The 3,021-nt window shown below is 36.3% G+C and overlaps 1 protein-coding gene across 3 annotated transcripts in view; it reads left to right on the top strand.

Annotated features, from left to right (window-relative positions):
- The window catches only part of LRRC40 (leucine rich repeat containing 40), a 57,506-nt gene that overhangs the window by 3,595 nt on the left and 50,890 nt on the right, over positions 1 to 3,021 (top strand). For all 3 annotated transcript variants that reach the window (XM_005871902.2, XM_005871901.2, XM_014544334.1), the window contains exons 2-3: positions 1,326 to 1,507; positions 2,892 to 2,965. In XM_005871902.2, coding sequence (XP_005871964.1) covers positions 1,326 to 1,507; positions 2,892 to 2,965 — 256 coding nt within the window. The remainder of the gene's footprint in view (positions 1 to 1,325; positions 1,508 to 2,891; positions 2,966 to 3,021) is intronic.

Below are 3,021 nucleotides of genomic sequence, written 5' to 3'. Positions count from 1 at the left end.
AGCCAATAAGGAGGGAATATGCTAATTGACTGCTCCACCCTCAAAGATGGCGACGCCCACAGCCAATAAGGAGGGAATATGCTAATTGACTGCCCCACCCTCAAAGATGGCGGCACCCTCAGCCACAAGATGGTCTGCAGGGGAGGGCAGTTGTGGGCAATCAGGCCAGCAGGGGAGGGCAGTTGGGGGCGATAGGGTCGGCAGGGGAGCAGTTAGGCGTCGATCAGGTTGGCAGGGGAGTGGTTAGGGGGTGATCAGGCTGGCAGGCAGAAGTGGTTTGGGGCAATCAGGCAGGCAGGCATGCGAGCGTTTGGGAGCCAGCAGTCCTGGATTATGAGAGGGAGGTCCAACTGCCGGTTTAGGTCCGAACCCTGTGGGATTGGGCCTTAACTGGCAGTCGGACTTCCCTTGAGGGGTCCCAGACTGGAGAGGGTGCAGGCTGGGCTGAGGGACACCCCCCACCCCCAGTGCACAAATTTCGTGCACCAGGCCTCTAGTAGATAGTTAATCATCCATTCACTTATTGAAAGACATTTGAGTTTTTTTCTAGTTTTGGGCTATTATGAATAAAATTGCCATGAACTTTCAAGTACAGTCTTTGTGTGGATATATGTTATCATTTCTGTTGAATATGTCAGATAAATTAGCAGCTACCAGAATCAGGTATGCCTTCCAATTCACTGAGAGGCAAGACTATATAGTTTTGCCAAGGTTTAAATCCCATCTCTGGTGTTTACTAGCTGTATAATGCTGGGTAAATTCTAATTATCCTCTGTGTCCCATTTTTCTCATCTATGAAACTAGAATAGTATTAGCACCTACCTCACAGAGTTGTTATGAGATTTAAATGAGTTAGTATGTTAGAAAATCGCCTGTTATTTGTACATCTTATCTATTATTATTAGCTATTATTGTTAATGCCAGTGCTTTCTCAGACTTAATACACACTTCTGTTATGAAATTTATAACATTACCTTATAAATGTTGATTTTCATGCCCTCTTGTTACTGTTAGCTTAATGGTAGAATCCCTTCTTTCTCTCCATTAGGTGCTATGCAGATTGCATGTATAGTAAATATAGTTGAATAAAGATAAAAGTGAGGTGTAATAGGTAAAATACATATCACATATTGTGTTTTAATGAAATCAACTTTTACTCTAATCTAGTTACAATTCATTGTTACTTGACTTATTTGAAGTATTTTTTTTCTTTTATTTAAATGTTTCAGCAATTGCTTTTATAATAGCTGTTATAAAGTATGTCACTTAGTATCTAACTGCTTGTTTTATGTCCTTCTTTTTGGGTCTGGTTGTGTTGGAAATAGTGCCTCAGTGTGTCTGGAGAATAAATGTGGATATTCCTGAGGAAGCTAATCAGAATCTTTCATTCAGTGCTACTGAGCGATGGTGGGAACAGACGGATTTGACCAAATTAATAATATCCAACAATAAACTTCAGTCACTTACAGATGACCTCCGACTCCTACCTGCACTCACTGTTCTTGATGTAAGTTGACTGATTATAAATCTGGGTCATTAGGTGAAGAGACTCTAATTCTAGATTTAGGCTTTGATGAGCAGAAAACCCATTTCACTTGGTAAAACACAAGGAATAATAACAAATTATCATTAGACATAACATAATGGTTAGGAGTGTAGAGTCAGAACATCACACTTCAAATTTTGGCTCTGCCACTTGATAGCTGTGTAAACTTGAGAAAGTTACCTTTTGGTGTCTCATTTTCCACATCTAAACTAGGACTGAGACTACTACCTAATTGTAAACATTGTTTTACAAACAGAATCGGTATTTAGCAAGTGGTTGCTGCTACTCGTATTTTTCTATTGCTATAATTTTTAATATCATTATTATTCTGGACATTAAAGCAAATACAGTTGACTCTTGAAAAATGCAGGGATTAGGGACTCCAGTCTCTGCACAGTTGAAAATCCATGTATGACTTTTGACTCCCCAGAACCTTAATTGCTAATAGCCTACTGTTGACCAGAAGCCTTACCGATAACGTAAACAGTAGATTAACATATATTGATCATTTTATATGTATTACATACCATATAAATTAAGCTAGAGAAAAGACAATGTTAAGAAAATCATAAGAAAAAGAAAATACATTTACAGTATTTACTGGAAAAAAAATCTGTGTATAAGTGAAACCGTACAGTTCAAACCCATGTTTAAGGATCAACTGCACTTAAGATTAAAATTTTTATATAACTTTCAACATTGACTTCAATTATTGAACTTATATTTTTGTGTGTTTATTTAGGGACTATGTTTTAGTCTCTAGTTGCCATGTCATGTGATAAAGCGTGAATAGTTTATTTCACAATCTACACACTTTTGATGTCCTTAATTTAGGAACATCAACTATCTTCCAATTCACATATGAAAAGTTGGATCTAGTCAGATTTCTAGAGAAGTTTTTGTTTTCTTTATTTGTAAAATGAATAGATTGGCTTAGGTTCGTGGTACCTTGAAAACAATATGATTCTTTGAAACCGTGAGAGAAGTCTCTCACCCACTTCTCATTTATTTTTATATATGTTGACATAAATCATGCCATCAGAGGACTATTGTTAGTTTCTAACCCTCCCATCTCTCATTTGAGATTGAAATTCCACTCAGTGAGGTGAAGTTTTTTTAAATTGTAATATTTAATAGTAATGATGTAACTTCATGATATCTGAACAGCAGTTTGATCAATTTCAAACTCCTTTTCCTCTTCTATACACAGAACAAATTTCCAATACTGAACTCGATGCTATTGAATTAGAAGAACGGGATTATTGTTGAAGAATTTTGTACAATGGCAAAGCTAATATATGGTTAATTATAAGATTAAGATATTGACTCTTTTAATAACTTTTAGATACATGACAATCAGCTGACATCCCTTCCTTCTGCTATAAGAGAATTAGAAAATCTTCAGAAACTTAATGTCAGGTAAAATTTAAACTTATTTTTAAAAAGAATACTTATACTTTATTTTTTCCATCACT

This window comes from Myotis brandtii, unplaced genomic scaffold, assembly GCF_000412655.1.
Source record: "Myotis brandtii unplaced genomic scaffold, ASM41265v1 scaffold36, whole genome shotgun sequence".
NCBI lineage: Eukaryota > Metazoa > Chordata > Mammalia > Chiroptera > Vespertilionidae > Myotis > Myotis brandtii.
The sequence above is the reverse complement of the archived record's forward strand: the minus strand, read 5'-3'. Positions and strand labels throughout refer to the sequence as shown.